The sequence below is a fragment of the Desmodus rotundus genome, chromosome 2, assembly GCF_022682495.2.
Source record: "Desmodus rotundus isolate HL8 chromosome 2, HLdesRot8A.1, whole genome shotgun sequence".
Taxonomy (NCBI): Eukaryota; Metazoa; Chordata; class Mammalia; order Chiroptera; family Phyllostomidae; genus Desmodus; species Desmodus rotundus.
In genome coordinates, this window is record NC_071388.1 from 49566486 (window position 1) to 49594471 (window position 27986).

At 37.2% G+C, this 27986-nt stretch overlaps 1 protein-coding gene across 5 annotated transcripts in view; it reads right to left on the reverse strand.

The window, feature by feature from the left end:
• Positions 1 to 27986, reverse strand: part of FGF12 (fibroblast growth factor 12) — a 492036-nt gene that overhangs the window by 176070 nt on the left and 287980 nt on the right. For all 5 annotated transcript variants that reach the window (XM_024556270.4, XM_024556271.4, XM_045192061.3 and 2 more), the window contains one exon: positions 24928 to 25038. In XM_024556270.4, the coding sequence (XP_024412038.1) occupies positions 24928 to 25038 (111 nt within the window). The remainder of the gene's footprint in view (positions 1 to 24927; positions 25039 to 27986) is intronic.

Below are 27986 nucleotides of genomic sequence, written 5' to 3' on the forward strand. Positions count from 1 at the left end.
ACTGCACTTCTATGAATTATCTAAAATAATCAAATTCATGAAAGCAGAGTAGAATGGTGTATGCTAGAAGCTAGAGGGAAAAGGCAATGGTAGATGGTGCTCAATGGGTATACAGTTTCAGTTACACAACACGAATATGTTCTGGAGATATGCTGTACAACATAGTACCTACAGTAAACAATATCATATCATGCACTTAAAAATTTGTCAAGAGAGTAGATCTCATGTTAAATGTTCTTAACACACACACACACACAAAGCAAAGAAAGGCAAAAGGGCATGAGGAAATTTGAAATTGGTGGGTATGTTCATTAGACTGATTGTGATTATGGTTCCATGGGTGTATGCATATGTATAAACTCATAAAATTTTATGCATTAAGTATGCACATTTTTGTATACCAATTATAATTCTATAAAGCTGTTCTTTAATAAGGTAATAAAAGAAAATGGTTAAAAAATTAGTAGATGGATTGCATTGATACACTCAATCCTGCCTGTATCTATGTGCTTTGCTATGTAAATTTGCAAAGGTCTAGAAGGATATTCTGCCCTATCTCTTGATACTGAGCTCAGCCATGTGACTTGCTTTGGACAATAGTATGTTAGCAAATGCAAGTAGAGTCTTGAGAAAGAACTCATGCAAACTTCTTTGTGCATTTCCTCTCTGACACTGCAGTAAGAACATGCACAAACCACCCTACCGTCCCAGGAAGAGTATGTAAGACACATAGAGCATACTGAGTGCAATCCAGCGGAGGCCACTCTAGATTAACTGATAGGTAGCTGACCAACCAGAAAAGATCAGTAGAGCTGCCTCACCAATCACTCAGAAACAAGACATAAACCCTTGCTGTTGCATGCAATTAAGGCTATTTTGTTTGTTAAACTATTTTGTTCACTAGATTCCACACACAAGTGAGATCATATAGTATTTTTCTTTCTCTGACTGGCTTAGTTCACTGAGTATAATAATCTCCATGTCCATCCATGCTACTGCAAAAGGTAAGATTTCCCCCTTTTACGGCTACATAGTATTCCGTTGTGTAAATGTACCACAGCTTTTTTATCCACTCATCTCTTTGATGGGCACTTGAACTGTTTCCAGATCTTGGCTATGGTATATAAGGCTGCTATGAAGATAAGGGTGCATATTGCACCCTTTTGAATTGATGTTTCAGTGAAATATTACAATTAAAAAAATCCTCAAATTTGATTACGATCCTCAACATGCACATGCAGTTACCAATGATGAAATGTAAAGCTAAAATAAACTTTTATAAATTAAATAATAAAAAAGGATCAATTTTGATTAATCATGGTACAGGAAAAACAATTATTTTTACTACAGAGGATGTATTATAAAATTATTATAGATGAAAGGGTGTTCAAAACTTATAAATACAAAATAATGGAAAAGGTATGTAGAGACTCAAACAGCTAATTAAAATATTTTAAAATTTCTCCAGATTATATAACGTTTGTGATAGCTTTCAGCTTTTCAAATGTACTCTTTTCCGATTTATTTTCTTACCTTATTCATTTTTGTATCCAATTTTAATTTCATTGTGTTATATTTATTTTTCAAAAGGGGTACCCAAAATTATGTAAGTTTTAGGACCTACAATACTTATGTCAGTCTCAGAATAAAATTTAAGTGGGAAGGAGAGAATGAAAGAAAGTAACAAATGAGAAAGGAAAACTAAAAACATTATATTACTTGAAGGCCTACTCTTTTTTTGCACTTTTTTTACTGTTGTTCAAGCACAGTTGTCTCCATTTCCCCCCATCACTTTCCCCCACCCCATCCACCCCCACCTCCCACCGAATGCCTACTTTTTTTCAGGCACCACGCCAGGCATTTTGACATGAAAAAAATTCATTTTTAAAATAAACTAAATGTATGGCCACTTCATTTTATTTCAGGGATAAAAATCCTACTCTCTTTTTTGGGTAAAAAGTAGTTAGATAAAAGGAATGAAAAGTGCCATCCTAAACGTTGGTGTCAAATCCATGCATGGCCTTAGTTAGTTGAATTCTCATATAGCATTTTGTAAATATCTTGATAATAACCCTGATTCAAAAGTCATTTATTCTCTCCACAAATACTTAATGTGTGGACATTATGCCACACGTCATGCTCAGGCCAAGCAAATAGATGCATCCAACAGACGTGGTCTCTAAGAAATTACCTTCATCCGTAAATCTTTTTTGAGGCTCCTAGTATCCTGTGGACACGTTGAAGACACTGGAAACTTGTGCCATTATCCTCACTGCCTTGCATATCATCTTGGTCATAGACGTCACTACTCAATATTTGCCAAATAAATTATGACTCAGCAGTGGATCTCCTTAAGCTTGCTTAGTTACATATTTTTCTAGGTCACATTTCCATAATTGAGCACTAAAGAACAAAATGAAGGTAACATTTACCACACATGACATTGAGAGGGGAAGCCAGAAACCCTACACGATACAAAGTTTGAGAGGCCTATGCCTAGGACTCACGGCACTGCTGTGCGCATGTGCGCCTGCGTAGGGCGAGTCAGGTTTTGTGGGACTGAAGAGGAAGAGAGGAGTTTGGGGAATCCGTCACACCCAAGATGGTACACACATTGTAAAATCATACTGGACCAGGAAAAGTACTTTGTAAAAGTGCTATGTTCTTATTCAACTCAATTTGTACCTATTACCCACACAAGTTATTCCAGTGACAATCGGGTGACAATTCAAAGCACATCGGAAAGCACTTCATGTGCCAACCAATAAAGATGCAAAGAAGAAAGAGAAAAGGAAGGGAGGAAGAAAGAGGGAGAGAGAAGGAGGAAAAAAGCTCATCCACAGTTAAAAGCTGTTGAACAGGTAGATCCAGTATCTTCCCAAGAAACTTCTAAGAGCAGACTCCTTATTGCTTGTAATAACAAACAGCTATAAAAAAGTACAGCTGTATTTTAAAATTCTGGGTTGAATTTGCTGAACAGGCAATGAAAAAATGCACTTTATGACCCACTAAATACCCAGGTAAATTTATAGTGGATGCTACTGAGAGAGAATGAGCTCCTGGGGAGTGTAATCTGCACTCTCATTATAAGATTGTCCTGAAAATTCAGTCTCATCCCCCATACGTCAAAATGTTCTCTGTAGAGATACTTCACTGGAGGTTAAATAATGTCATATTCTGAAGTTGATACCACATTATTTCCTCCTTTAATACTAGAGTGTCTTGAAAAAAATTGTAATTGTAATATTTATAATAATATTTGTAGGCCACTCAATTAATTTCCCATTAGTCGTGGAATTAATATTTAGTCGGGCATTTATTTATCCTTAACTAAGGTCAATTTTTCTCCTTCTCTGTTTTCAATAGGAAAATAATCTTAAGGAACAGTTAACAAACTAGGAAATAGTCTGAGTTCTTAAATCCTCCAGTACAAAAGTGCTTATACAAAAAATAGGACAAAATTATTAAATTTTAAAAAGCTGAAAGCTATCATAAAGATTATAAAATCCGAGAAATAAAATATTTTAATTAACAACATGATGGATACAAGTCGATACATTACTTCTACATTACTCTGTATTTATATTCTTCGAACTTTTCCTAACACAGCAATTTTATAGTACAGTGAGGCAAATTAATTGTTCCCTCATCTTAATTCCACAGCATTCCAAACACAGCACTTACCACACTGCTTTTTCATATTTATGTATTTGCTTAAGTTTCTCTGCAAACTAAGAATTCTTCCTGAATATAAAAATATTTTTTATCCAGACTGCATTGTAGAATAGAAGCCTAAGCAATGTGGCCAGTACACTTAACTCTCTAACAAAAAGCTTTTCTTACAGAAATTAAGGGAGAGATGTGACTGTCCCTAGTTCTTTAGCTGTTAAGTCAAGGAGACAAGACTGGGACGAAGACTGAACTTCAGGCCAGAGGGCAGAGCTCTTGGTCATGACCCCGTCTCCTAATGTCCAGCGGCTTTGTGACCTTTGAGACTTGAACTAACAACCTCATTGACCCTTACTTAGTGTCTGCTCTGAATGTGTCATTGACATTATAAAGATCAATTAAAATGATTTTTAAAAGCACTGTTAAACAATAAGAGTAAAATACGAAGTATTATTTTTGGCATTGTGTTTGGCAGTGGTGGTTTTAAACTTCCAAAGCTAGAGCATTTATACTGGGGGTGCGGGGCAGGGAACCTGGGTCACAATTATCTCATATTTTAACTTTAATTTCTTAATATGCTATGGGACAAAAAGCAGTAATTCATTTCATCTTATATATTTAAGACCTCGAAAGCAAGAACAACTATGAATTTAAAATAAGACACTAAAACAGAATAAAAATCAACATACTTGAGGCTATGTTGATTCGGTGCTTTCGATCTGATGACCTGTTTTATAAACAATTGGTCAAAATAATTCAACTGTCTGATTTCTTTTCCACACTGAATTTATGGATTTACGAAACTGATTGATGGTTTAGGGCTTAGAGACTTAAAATTTTTCTTCTAAGTGTTGGCTGACAACAAATATCGTATATTTTCTACATAGTGAAAATGAGCAAATGATGATCACTTTCTTTGACAAAAGCTAATAGAAATGTTTGCCCTAGCTCTAGTAGAAATCCTACTATTGGCTTTTGATCCCTATATTATCATATAACCTTTTCTGTGTTACTTCAGAGAGGTTCAGAAACTTGAATAATTAACAAGTCAATTCAATGCAATTCTTCTTTTTCCCTTAAGATGAAAAATGAAGCACATCACTATCGATAATGAAAGCAAATGCCTGCCATCACTCATCCTCTGCAGACAATCCGTCTTACACAGAAGACTTGTCTCACTGAGTCCATTTGAAGGGCTCAGGGAGTAGCACAGGTGCTGTCCAGAAGATCAACGGGCAAAAACACCCTCCAAGAAATCTCTGCATGTTTTTAGGCCTCGGGATCTGTGACTTCCACAAATCTTCCATCAAACATTACGTTGCAAAATGGACACTGTGGCCTATTGGGCTTACACATTAATTCATCACACGTATCCCAGACATTGTGGTATAGGCTTGTAATGCAGTGGTACATAAAGACAGACCGACATGGTTCCTGCCACCACATTGGTGCCAGTCTCAACTAGAAAAAAAATAACTCCACATATGTACTTGGAATCCATCTCTACAGATGAGGGCACTGCGGCTGAAAGATGTGGTTTTCCTAGGGTCACTGCGTTCTCCAAGGAAGAGCTAGGATGTGAGCCTAGGTTCTGGTGGCTGGAAAGCTATACAAACAAGTGCTGTTCTTAAAAAATAAAAGAGAAATTCTATTGACCACAATCTAAGCTGTTGTAAAGAAAGTGAGGAAAAATAGAACTATAATAAATACATTTGGAAGTTTAAAAAGATTGTTTCATGAGCCAAGCAAAAGTGCCCCACCCAAAAAGTATAAAATCTTTACTTCTTAATTAAAATTACACAGAGACAAACACAAGCAAGCTTGCTTAAAATGGTTTAGATATGCCCAATCAAAGCTTAGCACTTCGTTATCATTAAACACCAGAACGAGCAGGCAGGTTTGTTTTTGTTTTTTTTTAAATCTTCACTGGGAATCTTCCCAGGCTGCAGGCGACTCAGGATGTCTATGAATATGGCCCAACACAAAACTGTAAATTTACAAAAAATTATGAGGTTTCTTGGTGATTACTTGTCACAATGTATTTAATGTGTGGCCCAAGACAACTGTTTTTCTTCCAACATGGCCAGAAATGCCAAAAGGTTGGACACCCCTGGAACTTAGAGAGAGGAAGGGGGAGGGGAGGGAGGTAGGGAGAGAGAGAAAGAGGGAGAGAGATAGAGGGAAACATTGATGTGAGAGAGAAACATCAATCAGTTGCCTTCTGTATGCACACCAACCAGAGACTGAACCTGCAACCTAGGCATGTGCCCTAACCAGGAATTGAACCTACAACCTTTTGATGTACAGAATGATGCTCCAACCAAGTGAGCCACCTGGTCAGGGCAAGAAGACAGTTTTGAAAATTTGTGCATACAATACTGAAGACAATTACATTTAAATAGTGGAAAGTCAGTGAATTAGTCACAATGAAAACATTTATAATTCCACTCAAGTTATGTTAATGTTGACACTCAAAAATCATATTTATTTCTCATAATTTAAATATATAGTGTGGGGCAAAAGTATGTTTTCAGTTATGAGTGTACAAAACACAGTTTATTCTTGTATTAATATTTATTAATTATTGTATTATTTTCCATACAAACAACTGTAAACCTACTTTTGCCCCACCCAGTGAATCAGCCTCATTCCAAAAATATTTTTATTGACATAAATGCGGTAATATGTTTTTTTAAGAAATGGAGGGAGAAGTAGGATTTGAAAAATAAGATGATGACTTTTGTCATTATTCTCTAGCTTAAAATCTCTCCTTCATCTCATCTCTAGTTACACATCCCTAGCTACACATTTTATTCCCCAAAAGCACCGCACTTCCACCCACCACTCAAGTGCAATTGCTCCGTAACTTTCACTGGTTTCCATGCCCTAAAATAGGCTGTTTGCACTCCCCATGTGACAGTTCAGGCACCCTAAATACGGTCCTGTGACACTGCCACACAATCTCTATGCTTCACCCACACTAATCAGCTCATTTTCCCCTAACATGGCACCAGCTTTCTCTACTAGGTGATTCTGTGACTCCTTACCTGAAATGCAAGTCTTTGGATTATAGTTTGCACACTTTGTTCCTATTCTTCAAGATTCCATTTAAAATCCACTTTCACTGAGCACCTTAGCTTTTGGGGATCTCTCTCATCTCTGAAACCTAGTGACTTTTCTGCATTAAGTTTTGATTTACATCAATATTGAACCTCCTCTACTGCTCTGAGAGCAGCTGGAAGGCAAGAACTGTATTGGAGTCATCTTTGTAACTCAGTAACAAAAACAGAGTTAGCCTTCAATGTGTTTGCGTTAACAAAGACAAAGTATGAATATGGCCCTCATTTGTGAGCCTGTCATCATTTTGTTGTTGCTGCCTGGAACCATGTCTTTTTTTTTTTTTTTAAATAAATTGCTGTTTGTTGTTTTTTTTTTTTAAGATTTTACTTATCCATTTTCAGAAAGAGGGGAAAGGAGGGAGAAAGAGAGGGAGAGAAACATTGATCAGTTGTCTCCCACACACCCCCAAGTAGGGACATGGCCCCCAACCCAGGCATGTACCCTAACCAGGAACTGAACCGGTGACCCCCTGGTCTGCAGGCTGGCACTCAATCCACTGGGCTACACCAGCCAGGGCTGAAACCATGTCTTAAGAAGACATCTGAGGCTAGGACACCATGAATGTTGTGAAGATTTGCTGATGTCTGCCATGGTCACAGGAGGGGCACTTGGAACATTTCTTTGTTATCTCCAGCTTACGGGCCTCCTTTTACAATAAAATACCACAAAACATTTCATAAAATAACAGCAATTTATACTGTACTTTAAAAAATATTGCATAACTCTGTCTCCAAGGTTTTTTCTTCTTCTTCTTCTTCTTCTTCTGCATATTACAACCTCCTGGGGAGGTTTTCGGGTTTTTTTGTTGTTGTTGCTTTTTTAAAAAATCTGATGCCTTGCTACACCCACAACAGTTAAATAAAAATCTTTAGGATTGAAGGAGTTTTTTTAAAAAAACTCCTCAGATGATTCTAATGGACATGATGGTTAAAAAGCAATTTCATACTCAATACTCTATGGTGGTTCTAAAAAGCCCAGAGGTAAATGCTGGTCCTTACTAAACCTGACCAGTCAGTGGGCCAAAGCTTGCTGTGGGGAGCTTAGGCATCTCCTGCTGCTTATTGGAAGGCAGAATCTGAGGTCACATCCAAGACCTACTGAGTCAAAATTTGCAGTTTAACAGGATCCCCAGATGATTACCAATAAGGGGACTTATTTAAGAAAAACTTGCACTTAAGATTTGAGAAGCACTGTTCTAGATCAGTTGTTCTCAAAGTATGGTCTTGTAAACTTATTAGAAATACAAGCCCTCCAGCCCCCACTCAAACCTACTAAATCAGAAATTCTGGATTTCTGGTCAAGCTGGAGGTATAGGTAAACATGGCTCTCCTTGTACGACCACAGCAGAAATTACAACTGGACTACAAAACAAATATCATCCAAAATCAACAGCAAATCAAGCTGCATGGAAGTCTGACAACCAAGGAATTAAAGAAGCCACATTCATCCAGATGAGTAGGATCCTAGGGGCAGAGACACCAATGGGCAGTTCCACACCCATGTGTGGTGGATGAAAATCAGGAGGGCTGTCTCGTGAGCAAGGGATCCCAGCCTACACCAGACCACCCAGCCCAGGGTTCCACTGCCAGGAAGATAAGTCCCATAACTTCTGGCTATAAAAACCAGTGGACTTTGGGCTTGTGGAGGAAACTGCAGGATTCTCAGGAGTCTCTTTAAAAAGGGCCCAAATGGACTTAGGACTTATGCAGACCCAGTCCCTCTGGGCTCCAGCACTGGGGCAGCAGCTGAAAGGGCACCAGTGTCATAAGGAGAGAAACTGAAGTGTCTGGCAACAGGGCAAGTGCCAGGGAACAGGTTCTTCCCAGACAAAACTCCAGAGACCAGGCAAAGGCATTGTCTCCTTTCTGAGCCCTCCCCCACATAAAGACATGGGGAGGAAACGCCAATATCAGAGACTCCATCAACCGGGTTCACACAGGTTGCCCTGCCCTGGCGATTACCTAAGCTCTGCCCCATCCAATTTACAGGTGTGCTTTTCTACAATAGGCTGCTAAGACAGGGGGTCAAAGCGGCTCTACCTAATATATGGAAACAAACAGGATAGTTGCCAAAATGAGGAGACAAAAAAAATACGGTGCAAATGAAAAAACAGAACAATACTCCAGGAAAAAAAAACTAAACAAAATGGAGAAAAACAACCTGTCAAATGCACAGTTCAAAACACTGGTTATTAGGATGCTCAAGGAACTTATTGAGTACTTCAATGGCATAAAAAAGACCCAGGCAGAAATGAAGATTACACTAAGTGAAAATAAAAATAAAAACTTAAAAAAAAGAAACATTTACAGAGAACCAACAGGGGAGTGGATGAAGCCGAGAATCAAATCAATGATTTGGAACATAAGAAAGAAAAAAATTCAATCAGAACAATAAGAAGAAAGAATCTGAAAAAAAAAGGATAGGCCAAGGAGCATCTGGGAAAACTTCAAGTTTTCCAACATTCGAATCATAGGGGTGTGGGAAGGAAAACAGAAAGAGCAAGAAATTGAAAACTTGTTTGAAAAAATAATGAAATAAAACTTTACTAATTTGGTGAAGGAAATCAACATACAAGTCCAGGAAGCACAGAGAATCCCAGACAAGGTTGACAGAAAGAAGACCACTCCAAGACACATCATAATTAGAATGCCAAAGGTTAAAGATAAAGAAAAAGTCTTAAAAGCAGCAAGGGAAAATCAGACAGTTACCTACAAAGGAGTTCCCATAAGACTGTCATCTGATAAAAGAAACTTTGCAGGCTAGAAGGAACTGGAAAGAAGTATTCAAAGTGATGAAAGGCAAGGACCTACAACCTAGATTACTCTATCCAGAAAGCTATCATTTAGAATGGAAGGGCATATAAAGTGCTTCTCAGACAAGGTAAAGATAAAGAAATTCATCATCACCAAGCCATTATTATATGAAATGTTAAAAGGACTTATTTAAGAAAAAGAAGGAGATCAAAACTATGAACATTAAAATGGCAATAAATTCACAACTATCAACAATGGAATCTAAAAAACAAACTAAGCAAATAAGCAGAACAGAATCATAGATATGGAGATCACATGGAGGGTTACCAGTTGGGAGGGGAAAGGGGAAAATGGGGGAAAAGGTGCAGGGATTGAGAAGCACAAATTGGTAGGCACAAAATACACAGGGGGATGTTAGGAGCATTATAGGAAATGAAGAAGCCAAAGAACTTAAATGCATGACCCACGGACATGAACTAAGGGAGGGGTAATTGCTGGAGGAAATAGGGGATACTGGGTGAGGGTAGGCAAAGGGAGGGAAATTAGGATAACTGTAATAGCATAATCAATAAAGTATATTTAAAAAATAAAAAAGAAACTCTGGGAGTAAGTCCCCCAAGTCAGTCATTTGACAAGCCCTCCAGGTGATTGCTCAAACATAAGAGGCAACCATCTAAAAGAAATCACTGTTCTTATACTTCAATGCACTTGGAAATCACCTGTTTCATTTAAAAAGGATACTGAGGTCCAGATTTCATCCTCAGAGATTCTGCTTTTATTGATCTGGAGTAAGATTTGGGCATCAGGTTTTCTAACTTACCCAAGTGACTCTAATGTGCAAAAACTTTGGAGACCTTGTTTGGAGAACTGGGATACAGGTGGGAGGTAGACTGTCTTCCTTTGCATCTTGATGGCACTTTCCCTCTTCAGATTATTAGCAGAATCAAAGGAGTGAGTTCAGACCATGTGTAACTGTATTCATTCTAACCTCTTAGAGGAAAATTCCAAGTGCAGTGAGTTTAATCCTGTCTAAATCAGACTTTAATTTAATTTCTCCAAAGATATGAAGGCTGGGTCTAGAGCCTATAAAGAATGTTGAAACTGAAGGTAAGTTGCCAAAAAAGGCCTGTTATACAATTCTCCAAAGCTCTGCCCAAGTCCTACATTTCCCCTAATATTACTCTTGATCATATTTCAGGTAGTGTAGATTTCTCCTCTTTAGACTTTACAAAGCATTTCCTTCCCAGGGGGTAAATGTGATGTTATATACTTCAGCTTTTACACACAATTCTGAACTTGCAGAGGAGAAACTATGGTTTTCAATGTGCTAAGCAAATGGCCCAAGTTTATAGAGCTGCTAAGTCGAGAAGTGCATATTAATACCCATAACGGCCACTAAAACCCTATCGGCTATTCACACACTACAATGCTTCCCCAGCTACCAGCACTGATCCCTGGTACACACTAAAGGAACAATAAAAATCAGGCCTTCTGTCCATTCCTAAGCAAGAGGAAGCAAAGAGAAGCTTTATTTAGGGTCTTTTTAAACAAATCAAATTATAATACTGTGGAGTCGGCTTAATAATGCAGTACAGACACATTTTGACATTGGTTTGCCCCACCTCCTGTCTCAGTGCCAGGGAAAGCAGATGTTCTAAGTGCACCCTCACTAAATCCTGGCTGGATGCCTGCCTGCTCAGTATCACTCTATCTAGGCTACTGAATAATACATGAAAATACACACACACACACACACAACACCTCAAACTTCCCAAGTCAGATAGGTGAGACAGGAAAACACATTACTTGAGATCTTTAAAAGGATTTTTTAGTGGTTTACTATTTCCAAAAAAATGTTTTAAAGTTTAAATACATCCACCATATTGGAGAAAAATCCTTTCAAGTTTAATGTTTAGCATCGCCAAAGTCCACCACCATAATATTTTATAAGTAAATGACAGCCCTTTCTTAACACTTTTTAAAAGTGTTGTGGGATGAATGCAGTGGCATAATTTGGGGCATGTGTATGATGTACTGGGGAATATTAACCAGAGAAGAGAAACTGGGAATTCAGTATAAAGTGGGTAAACGCATTGGCTCTGGAACAAATAAACTCACTGAGTTCAAACCCTGTGTCCACCATTTCATATGTGTGACCATGGGCTAATTATTTAAACCTCCTAAATCTCAGTTTACTCACCTACAAAGGAAGAATGATCACTGGACCTGATATATAGGATTGTTATGATATTTAAGTGAGTAAAATGTATAAAGTTTTCAAATCTGTACTAGTCTCTTATAAAGTATTCAGTAAACATTAGCCATTATTATCTAATATGCCCCAAACTCATTGCTTAAGAATTGCATGGCACATGGGTGATCATTTCATTTTCCAAATCCCTCATTGAAAAAAATGTATGAAGTCTGTCTGGAAAAAGTCCAGCCGTTGTTAACATAACAAGAACAGTTTGCCGGACATCGTTGTAACTTGGCAGTCAAGGAGGGTGGACTGGGCTGTGCGTGAGTGAACAATGATGACTTCACTGTACTAGTCAGTGGGGTAGTCAACCGTGTGGCTGTCACACTCAAAATGACTGAACATGTAGAGCAACAAATCAGCATCAAATTTTGCATTGAGTTTGAACATTCCTCATGGAAACTATCTGGATGATTCAGAAGGCCACAGCTATGGGCAACTAGTGATTGTCAGCTTCATCACGACAATGTGCCTGCTCATTCGTCACGTCCCATGCAGAGTTTTTTGACAAAACATGAAATCACCCAGGTGACTCAGCCCCCCTACAGCCCATATTTGGCACCCTGCAACTTCTGGCTTTTCCCAAAACTAAAATCACCTTTGAAAGGGAAGAGATTTCAGACCATCAATGAGATTCAGGAAAATACAATGAGGCAGCTGATGGCAATTGGGAGAACTGTGTGAGGTTTTAAGGTGCCTACTTTGAAGGGGACTGAGGCGTCACTGTCCTATGTACAATGTTTCTTGTATCTTGCCTCTTCTTCAATAAATGTATCTATTTTTTATATTACATGGCTGGATACCTTCTGGACAGACCTCATAGTTCTAATTCTTTCTTTATATTTCATGGTAGAATGTCATTAGAAAATACCAGTCCACATGAGAATAAATTTATGATTTATCAGTTGTTCAGGTAGTGGCTACAGACTCAATGCCTAAGTGAACCAGCCCCATATAACAAATACCACTTCCATTAATTACTATCCACATCAAGTGTAAGAATGTAAGCAAATCTTATAACCTCTCGAGCAATAACTTGAGGAAGGAACACAGGATATGGATACAGTAGAGACACAGAAACAGGAAATTTCAGGGGTATTTTTAATAATCTCTAACTCCTCACAACTCTTATGCTCTTTACTACTACATCAAGAACCTCCCTCTCCTACTTTTTTACTCTTAAAGCACCTGAGTGTCTGTGTGTACATAAATATATACATATATTTTTTTCTGCAACACAAGCTTAAATTTAGCCACTGGTCCTAATTGAGTAAAAAAGCAACATCCCCCTTTCTTATTCTTATGGGTAAATGTACCAGTTATGAACCTTCAGAAAATAATGTCTCTGTAATTTTCACTATGGCTGTATATTCACAAAGCATTTTGAAGATAATATTTAGTGCTGTCAAAGAGCATATTCTTTCACTATTATTGCTAGAGCTCACTTTTCCAGACTAAACATATTCAAATTTCTTCCTATTTTCATAATGGAAATGACTTCCTTATCTAGCTTTTGAATTATCTAAAATCATCAATTTCAAAACAAAATGCAAATGTGACCCAATTTGAATTAATCTTTTAAACTAAATGTTGTTCTATAAATTCATATTCATTTTTGATGGGGTTGTTCTACAAATTCATTTTAATTTCACTTATTCAACAGATACTGAAGAGCTAACATGTGCCAGGCACTATCGTAGGTAGGGAGATAAAACAGTGCAAAATGCAGACGAAGCCCCCTGCCCCTGTGGAGCTTATTGCGTTTTAGCCTTTCAATTTAAATGGTAGTCTGATTATATTATGGCTACTATGAATTAATTTATCCATATCAAATAGTAAGGCCTTATTACATGCCAACTTAGAGATAAATCAAACATAGTCAATACCTTTAAGGATGTACCAAAGGGTGTAAATAAGTCACATATATAATAAATACATACAAATAAAACTGCATAAATATCTTGAGAGGTACTGGATATGCCACGGAAAAAGTAGGACTTCCAGTTAAAGAAATCAGAAACCTTTTCAAAGACAAAAGGCAATTAATCTTGTTTTTAAGGATGATATAACCAGTGGGGGGAAAATAACATAAACAAGTATTGAATGAGTAAAGTGGTGGTACATATGGGGAGGATTTTAGAGGAGGAAGGATGTGATAAAATAAATAAGTGTATTAGTGGTAGTTGTTCTGGAAGGAAAAGAGAAAAAGAACAAGTAGCCAAAGGACAGTGCAGTGTTGAAGACAGGGACTGAAGTTGATATAAATCAACCAGACAAGGCCTGCATGAGAAAAAGCCTCGCTTTTGAATAAGAGTATGAATGTGATGAGGGAGTGGGCTATTTCAGTATTTGGAGGAAGAACATTCCAGGAATACAGGGTAGCTAGTACCAACATTTTGCAGAAGGAGAATGGTGTGTTAGAGGAACAATAAGAAGACTAGTCAAAAGAGGAGAGAGAACTCGCTGGAATGGGTGGGATTGTATAAAAGCTTATTGGTCAAAGGATGAACTTTGGCTTTTATCCTTAATAATGTGTGATAAAAGAGAATGAGCAGAGAAGTGAGTTTATCCGACCTGTGTTTCATCTAGGTCACTCTGGCTGCTGTGAGAATAACAGACTGAGGGGAAAGCTGTAGTAACGAGACAGTTAGGAAGCTGCTGCAGAAGCCCAAAGATGAAAGTAGCTGGGACTGGGTGGTGGTAACAGGGGTATTGAAAAGTGGTCAAATTTTACATACATTTTCAATGTAGAGTGAATTTACTACTGTTTTCAAATTCAATGCAAAAATTATGCCATCTGCTCTCACAATTTCGCCCTTTTTTGTGTGTGTAATATGTTGAAAAAGGAAAGTTTCGAGTTTTTTCCAGCTGTCAAAGTTTCAGATCTCTCTGGAATATTGGAGATAATCTTTTCCAAACACCTCATTTATAAAGTAGGAAACCAAGGAACAGAAAGCATACGTGACTTAAACAAGATTACACAGCTAATTAAGGATAGGACCAGGACTAAAAATCAGGCTTCTGACTCATAGTCCAAGCTACTTTACCTTATATTTGATGATATTTAAGTTGCTTGTACTTCTCCTTTGGAGTTTTATTCAATTATTTTGATTTCACAAACACTGGACGAGACCTACAAACATCCCAAACTCAAAAGTCTTCAGGGCCTATGCAGATAAGAGGAAAATGGGGGGGGGGCGCACAGGAAATAGGCGTATCCGCTGCTTGAATACCTAATTTTCCCCCTGAAATGCAATCTGTGTAGGTCTTCAATTCGAGATCTGGGAAAATGTCCATCCGTGTGCTAGCCAGAAGGGCAAATAAGGATGTCATACTCCGATAGGGTAAATGTAAATGCAGGTAAGGAATTGAAGTAGCGTACAATGAGTGATTACTGTGGAGTTTGTGTGGGCATGGTCGTTGAGGGGGATGGCTGGAGAAGGCCTCAGACAAAGGAGATAAGGGTTGAGAAGGGTTCTGAAGGGTGAGTGTGGTTTACCTTGCAGATGAGATCGGTGAAGCCTTTCCAAGCAAAAGGGATTAGCAAGTGTCAAAGCTCCAAGACATAAAATGATGTGGTATAGGCTGACATATCATTATACATGTTTTTTGTAATTCACCAAACCTTGATCACACACCTGTCTAGAATTGAGCTCTGAATCTCTCCAGAAAATGAGTTGAAATAGAACCAATTCCACCCATGCTTGAGATGCCAGAAAGTCTCAGTTTCAGTATGCTTTTCCATATGCCTGCTTTCCCTAGTCTGTTAGGAATTAGGTACCCAGAGAACTAACTATGACAGTCCCAAGACAGAGATCACCTTCACCCAGCATACGTGAACACTCCTGAATCCTGGGTGCAGAGGGGTTACCAGTTACCCCTCCCGCAGTGCATCTGGAACACCTGCAGGGCCTGTCCAAACACAGCACGCGGAGCTCCAGCCCAGAGATTCTGATTCAGGACCTCTAGTGGTCCGAAGACTACATACTTTATGAAACACTAATTTAGAGTACTCTTCACTACCATCCCCCACCCCAGCTTAAGGACCTTTCAAGTCTTTCATGTTAAGATAGCTGCCACCACTAAGAATTTTACTTCTGCTAAAATGGCCACGGTATATGAGCTCCTTGCAAAAAAGGACTCTCAGCCCTACTGATAGACTAACAACAGCAACCAAAAACAGCAACCAACAACATTGAACTGTGTTTTAGGCATTATTTTAAGCATTTTTCATGAATCAACCCATGTGTTCTACTGAACAACCCCACGATCAAAGGACTGTGATTATTCTCACTTAACAAATAAGGGAACTAAGATGTGAAGAGATTAAATAACTAACTCAAAGACGCATAATCTCAAATGAGATCGGCTGGATTCAAATTCTGGCTCTATCATCTGTATGTGTCTCTCCGGATCTTTATACACTCCTTGGAAACATCACAAAGGATTTGTAAACAAAAATTTCCTACCAGTAACATACTTTGCAGAACAAATGGTATTTATGGAAATGGAATCTGTCAATCAGTTTTTCTGAGCATATATTCACTTATATATATAAATAAAGGAAAGGCTATCAAAACCTTAGAGATTCCCTGTTCTTCTCATTTTATAAAGTCAGAGATTGTATAAATCTGAAATAATTCATGTGATTTACCCAAGACCAAGTGCTGGTAACCTCACAGAGCGAAGGATGGACTAAAGAAAATCTCAGTCCTCAGCTCTTTCTAGGAATAAACTTGGTTAAGTGACTCCCATAAGATTCTTAACCACTATGTATGTATACTGCCTATTAATATGCTTGTAAATAGTCATAGAGAAACTGGGAAGGAGGATAATTTCAAATTGCTAATGTTTTGCTTTACTGACCAGAAGGACACATGAGGGCAAAAGTCTTAGGATCAAAAAGACAAATAAGACCAATGAGAAGTTAAGAGGCCAAGGTAAAAAATAAGTATGAGGAGTAATTCCCTTTTGATTTTACATGAATGAGTAAACTATTCAAGGAAATAATTGGTTCTTGTTCAAGCGTTCCACAAATATTATTTGAAGGAACAGTCTAAACTTAAAATATAATGAACAAAAACACATTTCTAAGAAATGTACTTTACTTCTAGCTATCAAAATCAAAAGGCAATACTTTATTAAAAGAAGGAAATAACTGCATTCATAAGCTAAGGCTGAATATTAATTTTGCTCTTGAAAAGATATGCCACTAAAAGAGTAACACTATTTCATCTACCAGAATGTTGAAGATTATATAAATAATCTTGCCTAAAGAAAATCAGCAGGTTCTCCGTGCAGTGGGTTGCCTATTCATTTTGTTGATTTTTTTTTTTTTGGCTGTGCAAAAGCTTTTTAGTTTATGGAGTCCTATTTGTTTACTGTTTCCCTTGTTTCCCTTGCCCAAGGAGATATATCAAAAAATATATATATTGCTATGAGAAAGGTTTGAGATTTTACTGCCTATGTTTTATTTTTAGCATTTTTGTGGCTTTGCAACTTATATTTAAGTATTTTATTCATTTGAGTTTATTCTTGTGTATATGGTGTAAGCGAGTGGTCTAGTTTCATTTTTTTGCACATATATACAACTCAACACCAAGAAGACAAACAACCCAATTAAAAAATGGGCAAAGGATCTGAACTGACATTTCTCCAAAGAGGACATGCAGATGACCAACAGACATATAAGAAATGCTCAACATCACTAATCATCAGAGAAATGCAAATTAAAACCACAATGAGATATCACCTCATAACTGCCAGAATGGCCATCATGAATAAATCAACAAAAAAGTGCTGGTGAGGAGATGGAAAAAGGGAAGCCTCGTGCCCTGTTGGTGGGAAAGCAGACTGGTGCAGCCTCTGTGGGAAACAGTATGGAATTTCCTCAAAAAATTAAAAATGAACTGCCTTTTGACCCAGTGATCCCACTTCTGGGAATATATCCAAAAAAATCCAAAACACTAATTTGAAAAAATATATGCACCCCTATGTTCACTACAGCATGATTTACTATAACCACAATCTGGAAACAGCCCAAGTGCCCATCAGTAGATGAGTGGATAAAAAAGCTGTGGTACATTTACACAGTGGAGTACTACTTGGCTGTAAAAAAGAAGGAAATACTACCCTTTGCAACAGCATGGGTAGACCCAGAAATTATGCTCAGTGAAATAAGCCAGTCAGTGAAAGCAAAATACTATATAATCTCACTTATATGCATACTCTAATGAACAAAATAACTTAAGATACAGAATAAAAACAGAAGTATAAATATAGAATAGATTGACAGCTGTCAGAAGGGAAGGGGCTGGTAAAAAAGGTGAGGGAATTAAACAAATTACACACACACACACACACTCATAGGACACATAAACTTGAACAACAGTGTGGTGATAGCCAGAGGGAAGGGAGGGTGGGGGGAGGTATAAGTGGGCAAAGAGGGGACAAACAAGGGAGAAAAGAGACTTGACTTTGGGTGGTAAGCGCACAATGCGGTGTGCAGATGATGTTCTCTTGAGTTGTATACTTGAAACCTGCATGGTTTTATTAACCAGTGTCATCCCAATCAATTCAATTTTTAGAAAAGAAAATCAGCAGGATAACACGTGCATGTCTTTTTTTTTTCATCCAAGTTGTAGATGTGATTTCACACCTACCAGCTGAGGACATATTCTTAAAGTACAGATGACACTAGAAGAAAATAATGTCCCTATAATTGTAATCGGATATGGCATAGCCCTTTCTCTCCCATTAGTACTATAATGTGTACACTTAATTAGGTGAAAGAGATGAATCCCATGTCCAGAAAGGCCCCTCATTAGAGGGAGAAAACATCTGTATAATTATTTGCAGCGTTCCTTATGTCCTTGGTAATTTTTCCCAACTAACCATTTAGATCATGTTTCTTTTCATAGTTCAGCAATGCAGAGCTCCTGTGGCCTCTAGCTGTATCTGGATACTTGTGGTGAGTGGTGTCAAAATATCACACGTTTGGTGTTGTGTAGAAAATGTAACTGGATGACTACATTTTTAAATTTCCAGTTGGATTTTTGCAACTCAGATGCAGACCATTTTGAAAAGATTTTCTTTACGCTAAAGTCATGGAGAATTCAATATATTCATAAAATCTAAAAAAAAAAATGCATTTGTATTTGTAATCAGTAGTTAGGAACTCAAAATATTAGAGGTCTAAAATTTAAAAATCTCAAGAAATAAATTCCAGATTAGTGAAATATTAAGTATAAAGATGAAACAATACTAAAACAAAACATGGGAAAAGTTTTAAAATAACCTTGGAAATAAGTAAAGCCTTTTTAAAGAGGAATAAAAATCTGAGGGCATACAAGCATGTTTTTAATAAAAAAAATAAAATAAATGAAGCATGGCAAAAAATTAGAGACCAGCAATAAAAAGAGTGAAAATATTTGCAACCCACATAACAGAATTGATTTTTTTTAATTTTATTTATTTTTAGAGATTGGAGAAGGGAAGGAGAAAGAGAGGGAGAGAAACATCAATCAGTTGCCTCTCGCATGCACCCCAAATGGGGACCAGGCCCATAAACCAGGCACGTGGCCTGACTGGAATCAAATTGGTGACCCTTGGCTTTGGGGTGTGACGCCCAACAAACTGAGCCACACCAGATGGGGGCAGAACTGATTCTTAAAATACAAAGAGATGTCCTACAAATGAAAAAAAAAAACAGACATTTTATAGAAACAGATATACACAGACATTTTTTCAAAGTATAGATGGCTCTTAAAATAGATGTACAAGTGCTCAACCTAACTCATGATAAGAAAAATCAGTGTTTTTAGGCAACAGAGAACCAGAAGTTTGATAACACATTTTGTTGAATAGAGGGTAAAGAAAGAGGATACTCTCCATGTGAATTTGTATGACGAAGAGCAAACATGTTTCCAAATTACAAAAGCACATACACTTGACTCAGCAATCTCACTTCTAAGAATTCATCCTATAAATAAACTTGCACGCATGCAAAATGACTTATGTACAAGATATCCTTTATGCATTAGCAAAACATTAGAAAGACTGGAAATGTTCTTCAACAGGAAATTAGGTTTTAAAATTGTCCCATTGAAATATGTACTAGTATGGAAAAATCTTAAAGATACGACATTTTAAGTTTAAAGAGGTGTTGAACATGGCACATGCTATATAGACATAGATAAATAGTAGTCACATGTTGCTAATTGCATAGACTGTATGTGGAAGACTACAAAGACATGTGACCAGGTGGAAGAAAAGGGAGGGACAGAAAATTGCTTCTGACTCTGTCAGTGCTTTCCAGCCATAGAAACACTCGTGTAGTTGAACAAAGTTAGGGTGGATGAACTCAAAGCACAGAGGAAAAATACACAACACGGCAGAATTCGAATGCCTTAGAAGAAGTTACAAAAAAGGACTTATAGGATTTGGTCAGTGTTATGTGATTTGTAGGGAGGTTTCAAGAAATATGGATTTACTTTAATTGGAAGCCCTAAGGAAGTGGGTGTAACTTCATAACTGGGTGTCTTGATAATTCTTATTTTTATAAGGCAAGAAGAACAGAGCAAGGTTAAAGCTGTAGTCGGTGAAGAAGCAGCAGCCACTCATACTAGCCAGATAAAGAAATGCTGCAATCTTTCGTAATTTGGACAATGTCCTTACTGTTGTGTGCATTCAGATATAATTACGGAGGGGTTTTGTTTTCCTCCTGATCCATCAGCATCACAGCGGCCTTGTCTGATCTGCATGTCCTGGGAAACTGTTTCTACTCAGCAGAGCCACAGCTCCATCTCAGAGGGCGCCAGGCCAGCTCTGGCTCTCAGGGACGGTTTTGCTCTTGATCACTGTATATCCTGTTGTGCCTTTACAACTTTATGCTACGTACTTATCTTACCTATTCAAAATAATTTTTAAAAGAATCTCAGCACTGAAGGAGACCTTAAAAGTCACGAAGCTCTGAGATTATCTCAACCACCACCATCCCCTTCCTCCTCCCACACCAAAGGGTTTCTCTTGTAAAACCACTTTACTAAGACAAAACATGGAAAAAATTTTTAAATAATCTAGGAATGAGTAATGCCTTTCTAAATAGGAAAAAACAAGGGCATAAAAGCATATTTTAAGTAAAATAAAACAAAATAAAATAAATAAAGCATGGCAAAAATAATATTACAGATAAACAACAACAAGAGTTAAACTATTTCCAACTCACATAACATAGAGCTGATTTTTAAAATATCAAGTCCATGTGCCAGTATAGCATCTGCTTGACTATCTCCAGCGTCACTCTTGTGCTAATTTATCAGGCAGTTCATTCCACATCGAATGACTCTTCCTATTTTTTACTCAGAGGAAGAGAACAATACATTTGGTTATAATATCCTAATTGTTCCCACCCCAGCATGTTGACCTCTTCAAATGCATCTTTTCCTCTGAACTAGCTGAGCAGAATAATTACCTTTCTAATTTTATGTAAAATATCCCTATTAATACTCTCCACACTGCAATTGTCTTTTTTTTTTTGCCCCAGTTCCAACACAGTTTTGCATCTTTTGTTATCATTACATTTGCAGAGATTCTTATCTGTTGCTGCTGACAAACCCACTTGTTTTTGTACTCAATTACATGTAATTAGCTTTTTCTTGAGGAACAAAAGAACAGGTGTCTTTATCTATTCTATGTGAGATAGCATTGTAAGGTTGGTTGGACCTAATAATGTCTAGTAAACCAAACTGCACAATTCTGACAGATGCTCATAGTAACAAGATTTTTTTCAAACAATTATATGCTTTTACGCCTACCCACAGCAAGTGGAGAAAGAAAAGGCATTTTAACATCTTAGAGGCTTATAATTTTCTATTAAAAAATTGAGTAGAATTTAAATCCTTCTCTGATGTTTTAAATCCCCACTCAGATGATGTATAAATAAAAATATTTGTTTTCATTGGAAAAGTTTTAATGAAAATATTAGAAGGGGCTACCATAAAAAAAGTACATTAGTCAAAAAACTGGTGAAATCTGAACAGAGTCTAAGCTCAGTTAACAGTATTGTACCAATATTAATTCTTTGCTTTTGACAATTATACTATTGTTACATAAATTAGGGGGACTTGGTGAAGAGTACACAGGAACTCCCTGTATTACTTTGTAATTTCTCTGAAGCCTAAAGTTATTTGAAAAGAAAAGTTGAAAAAATATGTGGGTAGAAAGAGTATTTAGCCAATGACCTACATCAACTTTTGCACAGCTGCACAATGAGACATTCATTCACTTGTTCCATTTTTGTTGAGTACTTACTATATATCAGAGATCATTCTAGGTTCTAAAGATATATCAAAGATCAGAACAAAATCTTTTCATTCACGGAACATACATTCTCCTGGGAGAAAGATCAGAAATAAACAAACAGCAAAAATATATATATGCCAGGAAGTGATTAGAGCTATGAATAGAAAAAAAGTAGGGTATCAGAATAAAGAGAGCCAAGGTGAAATGTGTAATTTTATGAGAAATGTCTTGGCAGTACTGTTGGTAATTGCCCTAAAATAGAAATGATGATTATCCCCCCACAACAGAATGGACAAGTACATTGGGTATATTCTTGCACTGGATTACTCTACAAAAATGAAAACTACTAATATAAAGCATATGTATAACCATAATTCATCTAATAACCCTAATGTTGGGGAAGAAAAGTACATCAAATTTATGTACAGTAATGCCCTCACTTATAAAACATTTCAAAACATGCAAAAGTAGCATTCATGATTCAAGTGTACACATGTGAAGACACGTATTTTTAAAAGAGCATGGACATAAATGCCTAATGCCGGAGAGTTCTTACGCCTGCTGCTGGAGGAAAGCAGGACTCCGTCTGAGACGACCCGCAGAGGTCGCAAATGTGCTCACAGTTTTGACTAAATGTTAAGCCAAAGGTTAGGTATCCAGATGATTTTATCCTAGTCTTATTTTTTTGTACATCTGAACTATTTTTAATACCAAAATGTCAAAATGTGTGTGTAGCAGTTCATCTTAATAAAAATAAGATATTTTACACTCATAAATTTAGACATTTTTGAAACATATTTGACAAAATATATCACCTTCAATGGATATATGTGTGTTATGACAACATGGTTATGCATAAAAATATATTTTATTATACATACAGGGTGGAACAAAAGTAGCTTTATGGCTGGGAGTACATGAAACTCAGAGTTTATTCTTGTACTTGTTTATTAATATTGTATTATTTTCTATATGAACAACTGTAAACCTAGTTTTCCCCCCTTGTATGTAAGAATTTGTGTATAGTGTGTATATATAGGTAAGCATGGATTTACACTGGCCATGGACCCAGCGTCAGCAGAGAAGGCACCTGCAATTGTATTTCTAACACCAGTAAAGAAAGGATTTGTCATAGATGACCCCACACCTTCAGCCCAGCCTTCTCCCACTGCCCCACGACACATGCCACGTGTTTGCAGGGCTGTCTGAGTTACAGTCACATCCTATGGAACTGAGTATGGCTACTTGGCTTACTTGGGGATTGAATCTATCGTCATCAATTTATAATTTTTCAATCTTTTTCTTTAAAGTGGGGTGGATGGTGCTACATGATATTAATGTTATCATCTCCAGCAACCTCATTTTATAGAAAAATAAACTGAAACAAAGAGATTCCTCAGAGACAGCATGGGTGACACAGCTTAGCAATTTCCCTGGTTCTCTCCATCTGTACTTGTTGCTTTACTAAATCCACATTCATGTGCAGATGCAAAAATGGAAATCCTACATGGAGAGAAAACCATCCTCATTCTCTGTACTCCGTTGAAAATGTGAATCATTTAAAGAATACATTCCCACGAACACAAACCAACAATGCAAACCACAATAAGCTAATCAACTACTTTGCAGAAAACTGGAATGAAATTCTTCATAATAAGATCTTTTCTTTACTGTAATTCATATTTTGTAATGTGTAATATTAAGTGAACAAAGAATAATTTAGAAGGGGTGGACTAGAGCATTTTCACACTTTAGGAATTGTGTGTCTTTCCACGCATCTTTATTTTTAATTGAAAAGATATTTCCCCATAAAATATCAGGTTTCTTAGATTACCTTATGCAATCTACCTTTTGGTAGATTGTCAGTGTGGTCACAAAATCATATCCATCACAAGATAATTCAACTGGACATACATTTAATGAGCATTTATTATGCACTCAACACTAAAGATCTAGGAATAAATACAAACTTTAGAACACAGTATGGCACACCACATAATTTTGGAACAACACAAAGTTTCCTGAGTATATTCACACCACTAGGTGTGAAAATGAAAGGTACAATGAGAGTGATCATTCTTGGTGCTGAGGTTCATATTCAAAATTTTTCCAAAATGCAAATATGCTCTATCATACCTTGATGATTTTGTTGAGTTATTAAACTTGTCAACTCCTTAGTTAAATTAGTCAAAAACTGTTTCCAAGGATATTATTGATAATGTTTTAATATTTAGCATTTTATAGTGAAAACTGTAAACAAAATCTTAGGTTTACCAATCTTAATTATCCTGTTATTATCACATATACTATAAAACATCATCATACTATTTTAATATATATTTTCTTTTAAAACCAATAATTTTTTCCTAAATCCAAATAAAATAACATGTCATATACATGTGTACATATTCAATGTTTACCGTAAGAAGTAATTTTGGTCTACCAGAAATGGTGCTCTACGAATTAGCTTAACATTTTTTTACTATTTAGTTCCAGAATTAAAAACACCATCTTGTGATGTAAAGTCTGTGCCTTGTTCCTACGAATACTTCTCACCACCCTGACCACAAACACTGGGATGGAAGGCTATTCTTGTCCTGTAACCAACTGGAACTCCTTCAAGCCTCCTAACTTCTCATGTAGTACATAACATTGCTCCCTGATTGCCTCTGAGCTATTGGGAATCACAGCAACAAAAATAAAGGAAAGGACACCAGTTTACTTGTAGTTCCGTAGTTTAAGAGGCAGCCTGGCCATGGTTAAGTCCACAATACACTGGGCAAACACTTCACTGTAATTGCACTGCAAGACTCTAATGTTCCTTACTGTAGTCGCTGTTTTCGTCCTTGGTCCCATCAATGGTACCATCTGGGTGCATCTGCAGGAAATATCCCTGCTGGCTGAATAACCTTGTCACAATTCCTTTCAGCTGGGGTTCTGAAAAACAAAAAGAAATGACTATTCACATTTGTACTTTGTTTATAAAAATGCACACAGGCCAATTGTCAGAAACATTCTCTAAGTAAATGCCTAAATGCCAATGGCTTAAAGATTAAAATAAGTATTTGGAAAGGGGGTCTTTCAGTACCATATCTTCACTTTTGTTTTCCTTTAAGAGACAGAGCCATAATACTATGCAGCAATAAACCAAATGTAAATAAATAAAAGCTAATTATGGTTAGCAGAATACAGAGGCATATTAAAAAGTGAATTATTTCTCTCTATCGTGTATCTAGTGTCTGACTGAAAGTTTATGATCCCATTCCAGAATCACCGTTTAGACCAAACTGCCACTGTAATTCTTAAGCTTCCAGCAGTGATAATCAGCCCTGGGAAGACTTCAATTTCTGCTGAATGTCAACTACCCATCAGAAACTTCTGGGTTTTGAAATTCCGATCAAGTTCAGCCAGAAAAGAGGACTTGGATGAGAACCACAGGAAAGAGCAAAACTGACGGCCATGAGATGTCACTGGCACTGTGGAAACAGATTTCACCTTCAGTAAATGCCTCCCCACAGAGGAGCCCCAGTACCACAGTCAATTTCCCAGCCCTGAAATAAATCAATTCATGCATATTTCTCTGTTTCAAAATAGAAGTGGTCCTCAGCTTTTAAAAACTCCCACTCACTACTACCATCAAACTGAACTCTGTACACTGCATTTGGAATTTTGCACATTGGCTAAAATAAATATTTAAAGCTTTCTCATTGGGGTGATGGCTTCCAGCAACAGCTATTTTCTATAGCATCACTACCATCTTTGTCTCTACTTCAGTGTTGAGCATCACTTACACTATTCTAGTTCATTGATAGCCCTAAATATCTCATGAAAATGAGAACAAAAAATATGCTTCTCATGATAAAAACTGAGGCAAAGATAGAAATCATATGATTGCTGAAGTAGCAACATGTTACCCTCCAAAGGAAAATCACTGAATTACAACTGACAGTCCACTTCATTCCTTTACCCATCTTTGCAACCAATTTTCACTCTCAATCTATTTTTCTGCCAAGCAACATGCTAGGCACTGTGTATTAGGCTGGGCGCATTTGCTCATGTTTAGGTCTAAATAAGAATTCTAATTGAGGATTCAATTAATTTAACTTGCTTGGAATGAATCTGTTCCTTATAACATTTGTCTAGAGTTAGCCTTTTGTACTTGATCACATATATTTGGGGATAGGAGGCAATGCCTATCTATATAAACATGTCTTTTTCAAAGCAATCCTAAGAAGCAGAAAAGATGCCATAAAATTGGGAGTGAGGAAGGAGGCTTATAAAAAAAAAAACTAAACTGAGAATTTTGTATTCTGATTGATAATTATCTTTGTAAGTTAAATTTAATTTATTTAATTTATGTGCCTTAGTTTCCTCATCAATAATATCTAGAAGTTAAACTAAATGAACTTTAGGTCCCTTCTATGAGTCACTATTGACTTTGAGTACATTAGAATCCTCTGCCCTGAGTGGTGGCAGAAAGCGATGAGTGGATGCATCTTCAACATGTTGCTTCCAAGGGTCCCCATTCAATCTGACATACTAGGGACACGTTGGAAGAGCATGGAGCTAGCGAAACTCACCAAAAAAATATCTTGTACCCCAGCTACCAACTATCACACCTTACCAACTTTTCCAGGCTCAGCTCAAGGGCACTTCCTCCATAAAGACTTGGAGATCATAAGTGAGAATCACTTTCCTAATCCGGGGAAGTGAGAAGAACACAGGTGCCTCTGCCACGAGGCTGACTGACTGACGTGCAGGCCACGCAATGGCATGCGCAGCTCTCAGCGTGCAATCAGAAGACCCAGCTTTGCACCACAACTGCCGGGTGGTCCTGAGAAAGTCGTTCCACGTCTAAACCTCAGTTTCCACATCTATATAAGGGAAAAAATAATTTCTGGGCTAACTCTAATCATTGAGAATTTAAAATAAATAAATATGTGTGATAGTATGAACTGCCAAACCCCATACAATTATAAATCCTAATTAAGATCTAATTTTTCAACCATGAAAACTGAGGAAACGTGATATAAAAGGAGCATTCTTTGAGCAGACTCTATGTCTTCTGATTTCTGTTTTAATAAAATAATGAGATTGTAAAGTCACTGAAGCAAACAGAAGGTAAAGAGTCAAGGCTAGAAAAGGATAGAATGAAAGGGCCAACTGTTTTATCATCCATATTCTCTTTCTAATCAGCTTGATAAGGTCACTTTAAGAAATTAAGTTTTGGCTGGTAATGAGTCATTAATGCCTGCAAATGATTGTTTGTTTTTTCGTGATTCTCTTCTGTAGCTGTAATTAAACACTTCTTTTGCTATGGTGAAGTTCTCTGCACCCCACCCCCACCATTGGGGCCCTGGGAATTCAGGTTGGTTACTCCTGTTCAAGATAATGAGCAGTAGGCTTTTCTACCATCCCCCACTGCCCAAGAGCAGTGCCAGAACAAGCTCCAAGTTTGCCTTCTAATTATGTGATGATCAACGAAAGTGAATGTCTTGCACTACAGATGTTTCAAAGGAGACCTGACCACCCACTGAACAAATGTCCTGAACCTAGGATGTGTCATAGAAAACAGTATCGCCTGCCTGACAGGTCTGTAGCCTTATCTCCTCTGTCAAACCACACCAACCTTCCTAAACTCAGCTCAAGCTCACCTTTTCTATGAAGGCTTGGTGACCATATGTGAAGACCAAATTTTATAATTGGGGGGACATGTTTTGTTGTATATTAAAGGAGGGAAGTCAAAATGAGACCAAATTTGACACATCTAGTATCCTGGGTGCATTCAACAAACATGCTTTTTATTTGTTAGACAATGTATAGGGATCTAGTAGATTAATAAAACATGGCTGTCCTCAGGGAGGATCCAGTGGGATGCATGAAAC